The 13,469-nt window shown below is 36.2% G+C and overlaps 1 protein-coding gene across 2 annotated transcripts in view; it reads right to left on the reverse strand.

Moving 5' to 3' along the window:
• Positions 1-740: 740 nt before the first annotated feature.
• LOC124157509 overlaps positions 741-13,469 on the reverse strand; it is a 30,956-nt gene continuing 18,227 nt past the window's right edge. Inside the window, exons 14-20 of one of the 2 annotated variants that reach the window (XM_046532303.1) lie at positions 13,016-13,140; positions 9,190-9,486; positions 7,350-7,733; positions 5,345-5,525; positions 4,126-4,302; positions 1,482-1,637; positions 741-1,378 (exon numbers count right to left, since the gene is read on the reverse strand). In XM_046532303.1, coding sequence (XP_046388259.1) covers positions 1,523-1,637; positions 4,126-4,302; positions 5,345-5,525; positions 7,350-7,733; positions 9,190-9,486; positions 13,016-13,140 — 1,279 coding nt within the window. In that variant the 3' untranslated portion in view covers positions 741-1,378; positions 1,482-1,522. Of the gene's footprint in view, positions 1,379-1,452; positions 1,638-4,125; positions 4,303-5,344; positions 5,526-7,349; positions 7,734-9,189; positions 9,487-13,015; positions 13,141-13,469 lie in introns of those variants that run through there. The other variant, XM_046532302.1, reaches the window with a different exon arrangement.

Raw genomic sequence — 13,469 nt, forward strand, 5'->3', positions numbered from 1 at the left:
ATGGTATGTCGCCATCTAGAAGTTCAGCAAAAACTCCAAGGAATGAAATGGGAACTATGAAAGACAAAGGAAGGGACTTTTCTTCATAATTAGGGAGGATTACCCAACAAAAAGGAAAGACATTGGGTTACAAATAAAAAGGAAGAAAATATTAGGCTGAGATAAATTAATGTAAGAATGGAAAATTCTAACCACGTGACATCACTGAAGACAGTGAATTAGCATTTCTATGCTTCTTTTTAAATAATTTTAGGCTGCTTTGCCTTACAAAAAATTACCAAGAGACTTTCACATAATGTTATTTGCATTGAAAACAATATCTAGTACCCAAGAGAATTTCCCATGAAATATGCGTGTATTGTACTACAAGAAAAAAGTATATGAGCTTAACAACATACAAAAGGAGAATCAATGAAGAATGTACAAATCATGTTTTACAAAAAATGATTTGATTGAAAACTATCAGAAACATGTACCTGCGAATGAAATAAAGGCTGAATATTCATTCATAAGAGCTTTTTCTAATCGCACTAAGTTACAGCAAATGAAAGTTATTATTAAATTCTAATATGCATTGCAACAATAAGAGGTTGCAGAGGGGCATAAAATGATAGATATTGATAACCACTGCATCCCTAATCATCTCGAGTCTCCCATTGCTGGCGAGAGCAATTAAAATAATTATAGCGAATTAATGAAGGTGTTTTGAATTATCAATATGAAATGAATATATTGTTAACTGTATTTTTTCCAGAGACAAAAAGGGCTCTGGATTTAATAGCTGACCTGAATAAGGCAAAGAAAATCATATATACATTGGATACAAACCAAACATTGTCCTGCAAGGCAGGCCGACAAACATCAAATGGAATCAATGCAAGAGAACAATTAGGATAGAAATTACGTTTGTAAAAGCTTTGTAGTCAACCTTATCTTCTCTATACCAATTGCCTGATCTCCTCTCTCTCATAAATGTGAATATATTAGTTGTACTCAACATTTTGTCAAATAAAATACATAGTATACAAAAAAGTTAAATGTGAATTAAATCATACAAATCCGTAATTTGGATGTAGCATAGGCTCCAAATAACTACTGAAATGTCACTATGTATTACATAACTACAAAAAATAACGATAAATAAAAAATTTTTGCCCACCTTGGGAAATTGCTTGGAGTTATCGGATATGCCAACATGTTAACTTGAAACTCCAAAAAGCTTGTCATTTCATTCAACAATTTCAATTTTTCCAGACATTATGAACTGAATAATTAAATAGCATTCTCAGGCTTTTGGTTTCATTTGGAGATTTTATCCATGTGTATACCCTCAAATATTTATCTGTCCAATTTTTATGAGTCTTATCTGCCATCAGACCTATATCATTGGAATTGAAAAAGTGTAAATAAAAAGGTTAATGGGGAAAAACTATTTCTTGAAAATAGAATAAGTAACATTTATTAATAAGATTTATTTATACCATAATTTTTAAGTATCTTAAAAAGTGATAAATCATCAAGATTATTCAGACATCAAGGGCATTTCGGTGATTCCATAGACTCCAGCCAGTAATCTCCCATAGCTGGGAGGTTCTTTGGGTGGAAGATATGGACCCTGCTCACCAAAATAGACGAATCTGGACTCTGCATTAAGGAAATATCCATTCACAAAGAAATATTCTCAATCTGGAAAGAATAACTCGAAGTAGTCTTCCAAGCACTGCATTGGAAACAAAAAAGAGAAATTTAGCATCAAAATTCCATTTAAAACATTGACCACCATGGTGTATCGTCCATATTTCTTTTGATGCCATCAGTGATTTTTCATCAGTAATGAATGCATTGATGATTACATGTAGAAATATCATTTCAATAAATGTAAAATGAATTTCACTCTATTTTAAAGTAATTTGGCCATTGTTACCACTTCAGTCATGATCCATTCCAAAACAAATCGGCATAAAAACTCTGGGACTCAGTTGCTCTATGGCCAGTAACTATGGCCACTGCAGTGGTCAATGTGTCAATACACTATGACTTTTACCTCCAATTTTCTGAGCATATACAATTCATATAAGAATATACATAGTACAACACACTCCCGATTATCCGAGCTAATGATGGGGAGAGACGGCACGAATAATCGGAAAACACGGATAATCCAAACTTTCACTTAAATGCCTTGTATTGTTCATAATTTACATAAAATAAACAATTTATTATTATTTATGCAGTTATTCTGTTATTTCAGAGTGTTTCCCAGACTCATTGAGAACTTTTCTCCCCAGTTCGCGATCTTTTTAGCTGCGATGACATGGTTGTCCTGTACAGTGAGTCCTCGTTCTACGTCACCCCGTTTAACGTCATTTCGCGATAACGTCACGAAAATTTTGACACCATCATTCGTTTATCGCACTTACGCTTCGCGATAACATCACGTATTTTAAAATTTGGCGCGTAAAAAAAGGCGAAGCGGCGGGCGTTGCAGGTTGTTCGTTTTGTGGGCGGTAATACAGTCAGTCTAAACGAAGTGTAAAACGGTGTGTTTATTGTCAATTTCGATTACGTTTATAGCAAATTTTCTGCAAAATGAATTCTTAGGTAGGTGCACAAATGTTAAGTGCGTAAATGTCAAGTAAAGTTTTAGCAAATTTTACTTGACACAACGGTTTTCTGGAACCTGAAAAGTGATTTCTAGGAATTTTTCCGTGTAAAACTCGGAGTATTTGTCGTCACTTTTTCGCCCTGTTCTCAATAATCTTGGTTCCTGTAACTGCGACGATGTTTCAGCGATGATGATGCCCAGGTGACCACCATAGCGAAGCCGAAAAAACAAATGCGGGAAGATACAAAAATGGAGAAGGATGTACGTCGCTGCTGGTATTGCCATCAATGAAGACAGGGACTCGTGTTTATGCCATAGTTTGGCATTCCCATCGTAAGAAATGGCCAAAATATGATACGCTAAAATTTTTTCGCATAGGAATTGTGAGGTCTAGGAGCCGATATTCACTTTTCACATTGTTTCTTATGGGATATTGTGCTTCGATTAACGTCATTTCGTTTATCGTCACATTTTTCAGGAACGGTAAGTGACGTTAAACGAGGACTCACTGTATTATTAATGCTCCATGAAAGGCCTAGTTTCGAAAACCACACATCCATGGCTTTGTGATCACAAATACAGAAAAGTGATTTGCACAAATGCTTCAAAACCACTTCACAACGTCGGAAACTACACTGTCAGGCACCACACCACGTAGTCGCGTCTCGCACAGCTTGCCCCGGTCGCAACTGCTGCACGACGTGTATCCGTAATCAAGGAGCATGGTTGCACACTGCGAGGCTTGGAAAACAGGAATACGGTGCTGCCGTGAATGCAGCTAGTGCGTGATCGCTTACGTTTAATGAAGGGGATTCTAACGGAAATAGTAAGCAACCTAGAATTAATGCTGTAATTCTGATGATTTTGAATTCGATTTTTTAAAACAAATATCGCGGAAAAAATTGAGCGAGAGTGAAAATCGTGCATGGATAATCCGCAACCCCGATAAACCGCAGCCGGATAATCGGGAGTCTGCTGTAATTTTATTCTAACTACTGTACGATTTTTTGTAAACCTGATGACTCATATATCACGTACATAATCTGGATTGGATTTGGATGTCAATGTGTAATGAATGAAATTTCATTTCCCTTTTCTTCCCCTCAAGAACTGTTTGTTCCATTCAAAATTTGTTCGGTTACCCATTCATCATTTCCTTCGTGAGTCATTCGTGAATCCCTCACCTTCCTAAACTCTCCATTCTCTACCATACTCTATTATCACTGTAAAAACAGAAAGTACTTTGAATGAATGGGGCAAAAGATGCAGAGAAAGCATGGCACTGAGACTATAGTAAAAACTACAACATAAATGAATCATTCATCTATTTCAATTTTCTATTTTGAAAACTGCTTAATTACAACAGATAATGCACTCTTTTGCATCATCTGATTGAAAAATATTAGAAATCAAATGTGATTAATTTCCAATTTTTTAACCACATATCATCAAAGGATTTCTAGCACCTACATCACCTAAAATCTTTGAATATTCACAGCAAAAAATCTAAAAAAGGATACGGTAGCCTTAGGACCCAGTAAGCTGATTGAGAGAGGCGTAGAGGCTCTTGAGATCCTGTGATGTATATTGGGGCACCAGGGGCAGGCTGAACTCTGGGATTCAGGGTCACATGAACTGGGGCCTTAGGAGTCACAACATGTAGTCTCATAAGCTGAGCCATCAGAGGTTTGGTATTCCTATGAAAATACAAATTAACATACAAGAGAATTATATTGCAGCATGAAAAATAATATTAACAAGATTTTACCATCAGAGGCATCCTTCTAATATGAATGGATCAGAAAAGATTACTTGGCCAACACTCAGTTCTCTTTCATGTTGACACTCCTGTAGCCAGGAAAAATATTCTTGCAGCTCATTAGGAGAGGCAGTTCATTTTTGGGGGTATGATTGAATAAGGCAGCATACACTCCAAAAATTTCTTGAAAGGTTTGCAAACCTTGACCCCCCCTTGCTTGTGATAGCCTTGATGTAGACTCAGTCTACAAAGGTAGGCAAAGTTTGCTGTGAGGGATACAGTAAACCAGCAGCTTTCTCTCTGTAGGTTCAGAGCATGAAGGCTGAACCACCAAACATTTTTCACATACTGCATGGCCACCAGATACCCAACAAATACTCTCCCTTTTCTTCAATTTTTTCCCTCTTGTAAATTGCTACTGGCTAAGTTAATGTGAGTGGACGGTATTGGGGTATTTCACTCATTGTCAGACTAAAAATCACTATTAATTTAAAATAATTCAGTACATGGAAGGGAAAGTTAAGCTAAGATGAAAATAAATCATCCCAATTCAACAATTCTCTTAAAAGTTTTATGTAAGAAAATGTGAAAGTTGCTGCCCACTTTCCCTGAGTTGGTGACATTTTATTAGTGTTCCAGTTCATTTCCTTATACAGGGAAAACCATTCATTGAGAGAAGGAATCGTCACTTACAAGAGTGTAAAAAATAAAAAAAACACTCAATGCCAAGGTGGTAAGCCATCAGGATAAATTCGAGAAGTCATCATCAACTCATCTGTGAAATGGTCAAGGCCTTCAATTTTTCAATGCCTCAGGAAGTACATAGGTGACAGACAGGGAAACTGAAAAACATGGGTCTCTTTATTTTTTTAAACTCACAATTCTATAGCAATAAAAAGTTATTTAATGAGCCCATTATTATTATTATCCATATTTTAACGGAGAATAATTTAATTATATGGTATTTATGACATGCTTACCGGCAGGGACAAGGGAAGTGAAGCGGCATATCTCCTCCAGTCACTCTGTTGCCATTATCTTTCACCAAGCCAAGATTGGTAGTTTTAAGCACTCTATCAGGACCGGAACACATAAAACGGTGACCTCTGGGGCATTCATACTCCACTCCCACAAATATTTTCACCACAAATTCTGAAAGATCTGATAGAAAAAAAAAACATGTAATAATAAACATCGCTCTGAAAACTATTTTTCCAAAAAAGAAATTTCTGAGGTGTTTAAAGATGAATTTATAAAGTGCTTATACTACCCAGTTTACTATAAAAAGGGTAGATAAGTATTCCATCCACTAAATGACCATATGTCATAGTTCTAAAAAGATTTCTCCAAAAATGAATACCACCGGTGCTAACACAAGAATTTATAAAATACTTCGCCTTACATCTTGATATTTTTCCCTTAACTAAACAGGAATCAATGTGAGAATAAAAAGACAATTTTCCACAATGCTCAAGTCTACTATGTACAATTAAGTGACTAGATAATTTAGCAAAATCGATTTTTAAGAGAATATCCCAACTACTATATGACCACATGACATCACCTACACCTACAACTGAAAATAAAATGGTAGAATCCAAGCAAAACATTCTAATAATTCTCCAGAATCACTATGAAAAATTGAATACTGAGGTTTGAGTGAAGTCTTTCAAATTTCTAGATTAATTTAGCCTGTATCTCTATCCATTTCAATAGTAGCAATAGGGTGGTTTCCTATTATTTTTTTATTGCCTAAATCGAAAGATTATTACTCCTGGAGTACGCATTTCACGCTTTTAGATTTTTAAATGAGATCTATTTTTCGCGATTAAATAAAAAAGTGAAAATTTTCAAGCACACAAAAATGCTACAGCTAAGTATGAATGCTGAGAAAAGCCGTTTGACAGATTGGCCCAACCAGTAAACCACATCAGGTCTTCCAAGAGTACATTCATAATAGAAGACATTCCTAGGAATCTCTCCAATTTTGGGTGCCTACAAATAGTCAGAAGTTCTAACAAAAAATCACCAGTATTACGACTACAGAAATTTTTGTCACCTCATGACAGCAAAACATAGAGGAATACCAAAAGCTTCTTCCATCTCTGTTAATTAGACTGGCCTAATTACCATGCAAACAATTACTTGTCCATTCTTAAGGAGCCCAAGTGATAACATTTTCCAGCTGAGTAGTAAAGCAATAACTTTTATGCCCTAGTGACAATGCAACCCAAATACATATCACCTCCAATTTAGTAATCATAAGTTTGAACTGGTAAAATTCATTAAAGGGAGGTCTCACTGTATTCTTCAATGTTCAGAGCAGCCCGGGAGTTTCAAAATAGGAAAATAGGCTTTTAAATCCTAAAGTACGATCCAATTTGCTCATTTTACCAGAGGAGGCTTTTCAGTAGATATTAAACATATTTAACTGATATTAGCATATTAAACTGAATTTTGAGATAATGCCAATATTCACATAATTTGGAAAATTTGGGAATTTACAATAAGTTTTATAAGTAAAATGATATAATGATAATATTTACAAGATGCTCCCATGAAATAATAACAAAGAGGTGAAGGGCCTAGTTTTGCCCTGACCATAATGAGGAGGAGGTAGGAGAAATTTGGGGGAGTTGTTAGTGCAAGGCTGAGAAAAATCGTGCGAAAGATCCATAGAGATCTTTCCCACGATTGTGCATTGCGGGTGACTCCCGTAAAAGTTATCACTGCGGCTTGTCCCGGTATAATTTAAACTAGCTGAGAAAAATCATTGGTTGTCAAGACAATGCAATTATCAACTGCAAGTTGACGTACTTTCAAGAATACTTCCCTTGATCAGTGAACTTCAGCACACTAGTTATTTTTGTCTTCATTCCAGAGAATATAAAAATAGAAAGTAGAATTTTTATGGTAGAAAGAGGCCAATAAATCTATCTTAGTAAATTATCACAATTTTAAATGATTAAAGAAATTGTATTTTACCTTTCCGTCCTTTCTTCGAATTTCTCAGAAAGTAGGACTGCTTCCTGCTTCCAATCATTCCTCCAGGACCATAATTCGAAGCATCACTAACTGAGGGCCATCTATCAAATTTCTTTTGGGACACTTTCTCAGTGAAATGCTGCGAGGACACGGATGTGGGCTCTAGCCTTACAGTCACATCCCAGGGTAAAAGGTAAGATGATCCAGGCAGAAGGCCTGGTTGATCCTGAAGTCCAAGGTTATGGGAATAGAGGGACGATGGTCCTAGACATACAAGAGACCATGAGGGAAACTGTGGAAGGAGTCCACATGGGGAGTCAGAGTGAAGCATTCCTGGAAGGTACTCGGTGGTGGATGGCTGCCTCACTAGGTGACTCTTGTCCCCTAAAGAAAATTTGATCAATTACATTAGATAACATGAAAGTAGAGATGGATCAGTTTGGTTTTCAGTTCTAGATTTCAGAACTGGAATTGAAATAAAAAAGAATTGATTCTGAAATAATTTGTTTGAAAGCCAATTTGACATCACATATTCACGTGCTGAAATTGAACTTTCAATTTAATCCAGGTAAAATACATTATTTACAAAATGAATTTAAATATAAGACTAGTAAAAGGAAGTATGACAGCAATTCATTCATTTAAATCCATAATTTAAATTAAAAAGAGCAATGATAAGGGAATAATACATCACATTTAGCTAATAAATACCTCGCTGTTGACACTGAGCCATACATTTTTGAAAGCCTTAAAAATGAATACATGACCTTTCATCAATTTAATCACATCATGCCAATGTGATTACATTGATAGCTGGTGAAATTAAGTCTAGCTTACTCAACTTATTTCCTATGCAATGCATTCTTATATGTGGAAATTGCTGAGGTTCATGAATTTAACATGAAGTGTTTGAAATTCTTTGATATCTAAGGGTAAATATAAATCCCATTCTAACCTAAGCAAGCATAAAATTAATATTTTCAATATGAACACTACAGTCTCTTCTACGAAATGGGGGGGGAATGAAAATGTTTGAGACTACGCTAAACCAAGTGCCATTAGTTAAGAAGAACAAATGGTTAAGTTTCAAGGACAGCTTTAGCATTCCTAGACACAAACTAAGCAATACCTTCATTCTGAACTTGAGACCCTTGCAAAGAAGTACATACTCAGAAAAGCTACATTTTAAAACTAAATCAATTTCAGCAGCTATAAATCTGAGTCATTAAACCTGGGTCGAAGACAACATCAGCTCACCAACCCATTTCATCCTAGTTCAGCGGTAAGGCTAAATGAGATTGAACACCAATACTTATGAGTTCTAGCAATAGAATGATTAATCAAAGAAGTGATTTTTTTGGTTCGATTTGTTTATACACCCATGCCTTGCTTAGAGCAATTTCAATCAGCACATTCTCCGTTTGCCACAAATTCGCTCCTTGGGGAAACATCCCAATGCTGCTTAGCTTAATCAAAAAACCTAAAACTTAAAACACTCTCCTGAATAAACATGAACTTGCACTGAGTACACACGAAACTAGGGATGTGCGAGTACTCGAAAATTCGAGTAGGTTTTATTATGCATTATAACAGTGGGGACAACCATACACAATCATTAGAGACAGATAATCCATACAGGAACATTTTCCAAGCAAGTTTAACCCTGGTTTATGAATCATACTCTCTATATATATTTTGAACCCATTCAAGCATAAAAAAGTTGCTTTGAGAAGAAGAAGAAGCATGAAAAGGAAAATAAAGAAGGTACAGAATGGTAGAATGTGAAAAAAAATGAATTCATAAGGTATCACAGAATTGTGCAAACAAATTAGTTAGTTACCTCTTATGCTATCAAATTCAGTCCCCACAACCTTGATGATGACCTCTTCATCTTCATTTGGCTGCTGCACAACCCTTTCCAGCAATTCAGCAGACCCCTCCGCAATGTCCTCAGCTACTCCACCTTCCACAGCTCCACCCTCCTCTCCCCTTCCCTCAGCCCCTTCCTCCATCTCCCCCTCTGGTTCTGTATCCTCCCCTCCCACACCTTCAACCCCTCCAGGAGGTCCAGGTCCTGCAGCTGTCATTTCATCAACTGCCACATCACTCAGTCTCTCGGATGGGTTTGACAGAAAAGCTGCAGGATGAACAAATACTTTATGTTTCTGATGTAGGTTTTCATGGTGCTCAGGTTTGCAGTAGGGTGGACTTGTAGATTCCGTCCATGTTACCATTATGATGGCAACGTTTCACCTTCTGTGCTGTAGGCATCCTCGGGTCAGGCTGAAGTGGAGAGAACACCCAGAAGAACTCTCCAATTCAACCTGATCTGAGAATGCCTACAACACAGTAGGTGAAATATTGCCATCAAAATGACAACACAGACGGACTGAACCAGCAATCTACCCTACTGAGATACTATATATCATGCATACATACTCACTAGCTCTAAAAAAAAAATATAAGTTTTAAGGGTATTATTGTTTGAAGGTATGGTCTATACCTAATGGAATGCCTTTGAATGCAATGCTAAATACTTATTGAGAATCTCGCAACGGCATTTAGGTAGATCTAAATTACGTTTTAATAATTGCACCAAGTTTTAGTTCTCATTGTGTACTGTGCCCAAGTGTCAATTATGGTTCTTTGTTCAGCATGCACGAAACATAACGTAATAAGCTTCATTCCTGTGGAATCATGGTGACCCACTCTTTATCGCTCGTAATTTGGACACACAGTTAGTCTCTTCCTACGGATTTACAAACTTTCAGAGAAACGAGCATTCAAAAATTTCAAATTTCGAATTCGGCGCCTTTCGATTAAGCCGATGTCACGTGCTGTGGCGTAGGGGAACTCTGATGCAATATTGCTGGGGGTATTGCATACTATCCAGGTGCTAAGGAAAGTAAATCTTGGAACGGAGCAGTTACAACCAGGGCACTGGTTCTACTCTCTGCTTATCATGTCAATATAGATGGAAAAAAATTACCTCTAAATGAAAATACTATGCTTCTTTCACAGATACTTTTCATAGAGGTGCATGTTTCCTTTTGTGGGCGCACATACACACACACTTCATTGTATAAATTTTCTATAATTAGAGAGATTAGCTAGGAGATGTTTTTGTCACATTAGCTGTCCATTGGAAGGATCCAGGCTATGATTTCATTTTGCATTGCATGGGGGTTTGTTGTGCAGAGGTTTTACCGTATTTATCTCATCAGGGGCCTTCATTTACTGTTTTTCCTCCTCACTTTTCCAACAATTATGTATCTTCATCAGAACATCATGTTCCACAATCATCCATTTTTTTCTTATTTCTTTCTTTGTTTCTGTGTCAGTTATTTTAGGCTTGGCTTTTCAAGTGACAAAGCTCTTTCACCCAAACTTCTGTTTTCTTTTCTGTGACTATTTATATCCTAATAAATACTAATGCATAACTTTTTTCTCCTCACTGCCATGCTTTCACTCTTGATGTCTCTCCCACTTATATGATCCATATCTCACAGCCAAAAAAAATAATTTTTTGATGCAAGTTTTAATGAATTTTCCCTCACTTCTACAGAAAGAATTTCATGAAATGCAACTTACACTTTTACTAGAGCATTGAAGACAGTTATACAGGCAGTCCTCGACTTTCGTACAATTCACACTTTTGTACATTCCAAATTAACACCTTCTACTTGACTTCGTATGCTAAATTCGGACTTTCGAACATTTATCTGTAATTTTTTTAAATTCCCGCCATGTTTACTGCGCATCCAAACATTCAACTGTTTCATATGGAAGCATATGCAGACAATACGAACGTATAGAATCGAGAGCAATGTTGACTTTAACCACGGTGATATTTTTGAGAGGTACATTGCTTGCTATAGGCTCCTACATCAAGAGAAGAAGAAAGCTGCAGCTCAGCCTTCATTGGAGAGATTTTTTAAAAAAGTTGACCAGACGTCATCACACAGCTTTCAATAAAATAAATAAATAAAAGTGCTTCTTTCAAATAGTATTTTACCATTTGAGTGCTCTTTAATCAAGGACGTTGTAAATATCTGGAGACGCTGTTTCTGAGTTTTTAGCGTGGTCAAAGTTCCGCCATCTTGGTTTGACAATTTTTGGACTTAAGTCTCCGACTGATATCTTGAGGTGAATAAGTTTTGTTCTAAAAATGAACTACAATACTACAATGCTACCATGATCATTAATATTTTGCCGGTGATTGTCATCAGATTTTTCCCATCATTCACGATACTTGTATTCATGTATAAACTCAGTGCCTGTTAGCCACTTTACTGGTGGGGATATTCTTGAAAATATACTTTATTAGTGTAATTGTTAGATTTCCCTTAGCTATAATAAAATTTAACACCAGTATAAGTGCAGGTAAATGACTAATTTACTCTCGTAAAATTTTATTTTCAGCTGATATGGTTGTAGAATGATTGCCATGGTGATTGATAATAATTTTTCCCTGGGAAAAGATGATTGAGACATAAACTCACAAAGCCAACCAATGAAGTAAGAAAAAAAGGTTTACACTGTGCGTTCCATGAGGTATTTTAATGTATTAACGAGTTATGACCAAAAATTTCACCTAATAGTAAGCATTGACCCCTATGGGATTGTCAATGTTTTGGTCAAAGCGGGCTTGTCCTACCCAAGCACCCGCATTCCAGCCACTCTTCACACCACGCTCGATGCCCCCTCCAGATATTTACAACCTCCATGTGTTTAATTCATGTACGACATTTACACCTTCAGCAACGATATTGAACGAATTATCATCCGAATTCCGTACGCCTTTTGTCTTTTTTGAATGACATGCAAGTATACACAATCCTGAGATACGCTATGACGAGATGTCACCTGCCGAGGAAAACAAGGAGCAAAAATTTAAAGGCATCAAGAGTGAGGGTTTGACATTTCCATTTTGCTATGCTTCTTGATATGGCTTCTTATTTACGTTGGACATTATAAGAGGAATTTCAACTTAAACACCAAGAGGAAACTTCACCTGGTACCCACAGCGGAATTCTTGTTTTTTTTACTTTTAATTACATTTTCTGCATATTTTTGAAAGATATTATATAATGTGAGGAACTGTATTAATTTATTATTAAAAATTAGTTAATAAAAATAAAGTATATGCCAAAAATAAGGTTCTAGTATGTATATTTTGCTCTTTTGGAACGTAACCCCTACTTACAATGTTAGTATGAAACTCAATGGTTCAACTTTCGCACATTCGACTTTCCTACACGTTTTCAGGAACGCATTGTATGCGGAAGTCGGGGACCACCTGTAATCATCTAAACAACCCAACAACAGGATTGAAAACTTCAAACTTTGCTAGTGGGGAATCCCCCGAGGATGAAATAATCTCTCATCAATGGAGAATAATCCAACAAAATATCAGAAAAAACAGAGAACACTGCTGACTGAATCAGCAAACAATTTTCATTAACAACCTTTAAAATTTCAAAAGTTGTGATCTATCAACTTTTATGCAACAAATTTGATTGGAGATTCCAAATTACAGCAATTGCTGACAATGTCGTCAAAAACACTGAACAAGGACTCAACATTCCATGAATTGTAAATCCTTCCAAACGAGGGCAATACATTAGTGTGGAATTAAATGCATATAAAATTTTAAGAAAACATACCAAAACTGAATCCCTGAGTATTTCCAAACTGAGTGCCAGCCAAGGATTCTCTACCTCCATCCATTGCCCTGTTTGAACTGATATCCTTCTTGGATCCACTCTGCTTGGTGAATAACTGGGCAGCTCTGAAAAAATGACAATTGCAAATTTGAGATGCAAACACTTGACAAGGGTTTCCTTGAAAACCATATCCATCAATCAAGTATAGCATCTCTCAACATACTGAAGTTCATTCTCAATCACAATACAACATTATTGCAATGTTCATCTGCATATCTTGCAATCCTTCAAATATTTTTAAAATTTCCTGGGCACACATAAAAAAGCAGATATACATTTTTAACAAGATGTACTTGTAAGATTGAAAATGTTGCTATGTAATTAGATCAAAAGAAAGCATTAACACTTAGCGTGCAATGGGTGTAGTATTACGGCATGTGAAATCCTTCAATAC

Source organism: Ischnura elegans, chromosome 4, assembly GCF_921293095.1.
Source record: "Ischnura elegans chromosome 4, ioIscEleg1.1, whole genome shotgun sequence".
Classification (NCBI taxonomy): Eukaryota; Metazoa; Arthropoda; class Insecta; order Odonata; family Coenagrionidae; genus Ischnura; species Ischnura elegans.